This window comes from Malania oleifera, chromosome 9, assembly GCF_029873635.1.
Source record: "Malania oleifera isolate guangnan ecotype guangnan chromosome 9, ASM2987363v1, whole genome shotgun sequence".
Taxonomy (NCBI): Eukaryota; Viridiplantae; Streptophyta; class Magnoliopsida; order Santalales; family Ximeniaceae; genus Malania; species Malania oleifera.
The window spans coordinates 28,033,438-28,035,618 of NC_080425.1; the positions used below are offsets into that span (position 1 = coordinate 28,033,438).

At 38.8% G+C, this 2,181-nt stretch overlaps 1 protein-coding gene across 1 annotated transcript; it reads left to right on the forward strand.

Moving 5' to 3' along the window:
- The first annotated feature begins 398 nt into the window (after nt 1-398).
- On the forward strand, nt 399-746 carry LOC131163406 (basic form of pathogenesis-related protein 1-like). Its single transcript, XM_058119998.1, has one exon. The coding sequence runs from the start codon at nt 399-401 to the stop codon at nt 744-746; it is 348 nt and encodes a 115-aa protein (XP_057975981.1).
- The last annotated feature ends 1,435 nt before the right edge of the window (nt 747-2,181 follow it).

Sequence of the window (2,181 nt, forward strand, 5' to 3'; positions counted from 1 at the left end):
AGTCTTCTCACTTTGGATATAATTAAGTTTGACAATTCTGTCAATTCAATATAATCATTAACAACTACGGTAGAATGGGTTCAATGGTCGATCATTTTCTTTTTCTTTTTTATTTTTCTTTTTAATTGTCCGGCATGTTCCAATAATTAGTAAAATAGTTGTCTCTTTTGTCCTACAGCCCACCATATATGTTCCATTTAAGTAGTACAAATGTTTGACTGTTAAATTTTGGAAATGACTTTATACTTGCATATTCAGGATACCCATAACGTACACATAAAAATAAAGTTAGGTGTCAACATCTCAAGTATTCCAACCACTATAAAATTTAGTAACCAAGCACTAATTTTTTCAACAACAACACCAGTTCAATTTCCATTTCAAGAACATAATTGAAGATGGAGTTAAATAAGATTGTATCAACCATTGCTGCTCATTTCTTCTTCATGGTAGCCTTCGCCAGCATGTCATCTCCCATCTCACTTGCCCAAAACTCACTGCAAGACTACTTAAACGCCCACAATGCAGCCCACGGGGAGGTGGGCGTTGTGCCCATGGTTTGGAACGACACGGTGGCTGCCTATGCTCAACACTACGTGCTGGTGAGGGCTGCTGAGTGCAACTTGGAGCACTTGTATGAAGACCCAACAATTCTGTCAATTCAATATAACCATTCTTTTCCTCAGAATTTTGAATCGTCTCGATCGGAGCTTGGACAAGAAAGTTACGCTCAGATTACAGAGTAATGTCGGTTTTAGCTTCCAATAGTTGTCCTGCGATAAGAAATACCAATAAAAAATACCAAAAATTTATAAATTACTCAATAAAACACAAATATTAAAAATAGAACACAATGTTAAAATATTAAGAGTAATTAGATATTTAATTAAAAATATAAATCGTATTGTATGAATTAAAACACTTAATTACGCAATTTAAGCCCGTAATCTCTGATCATATAACTGTTTGTACTTTGATAAAGGCTTTCTCGAATGTTGGTCAATGGATTGTTATAGATTGATTCGACACAAGAAGTACACAAGATTATTCATCAATACAAAATCAAGGGCACTCGAAAAGTTTACAAGATTGCCAGAAAATAGGGAGACACAATGATGCCGAGAACTGAGAACAAATGAGAGACTGAGAGAGACAAGCCAACGGTGTAAACGTTGCTGCTACTCTCACCGGCAGCGAAGATGATGAGTGAAGGTTGAGAGTTGATGAGAGACTGCCAGAGAGGTTAATTAGCCAAGGATGAGCAGAGACAAATGAGCTGGAGAGAAAAACTGAGAGTTGAGAACTCGAGAGCTGCTAGAGAGGGGGGGAGAGACGCCGATGATGAAGAGCCGAGAGACTGAGACATCGTCAAGAGCTGCTACTGCTTTTCACCAGAGAAGACTTCGTTGGGGTGGTGACGGCCATCAGGAAGCAAGGTTGGGTCAACGGCAAAGAGAGTTGGATTGCTAGAGAAGTATGTTGTCCGTTGCTATTTGCTGTAGAGAGACGGAAGGCAAGTCTCTGTTTGCGTTGTCATTGTCTACATTCGACAATTGTCGGAGAGTGCTGCGGTTTAGATAGAAAGACGAGAGAGAGAGAGAGAGAGAGAGAGAGAGAGAGAGAGAGAGAGAGAGAGAGAGAGAGAGAGAGAGAGAGATTCGTCTTGTTGTGGATGAGTGATGGTCATGAGGCTATGAGGGAGAATACAGTGTGCGTGGAGACTGGTGTGGCTATTACTGCTGCTGCTATGGCATTTTTAAGATGGTAGCAGTGATGGGTTTGCGGGGAATGAAATGGCTGGAGATGGAGGGCTTAAGTAGACGATGGCGGCGGTAGCAAAGAAGGTGAAAGAAAAAAAATTAGGTTAAGAAAACCCAGAGCTCTAATACCATGTTAAATTTGGAGAAAGACAATGTTCTCTGTTGATACTTGTTTATTACAAGGATTACAAAGGTATATATATATACATGAGAGAATTGAAAAAAATGAAAAGTGTATATTTCTCTAAATGGAATGTGTATATTTCTCTAATACACATGAATAAACCTCAAAGAATTTGAAACCCCACAACTAAGCATCCCTCCTATTGAGAGGGTATTATTCATCCCTTAATATTACAAGAAGCAAAGTAAGAAATTCAATTGAAGAGTGTTGCCTTTATTTCCTCAAGTTCAACTTGTT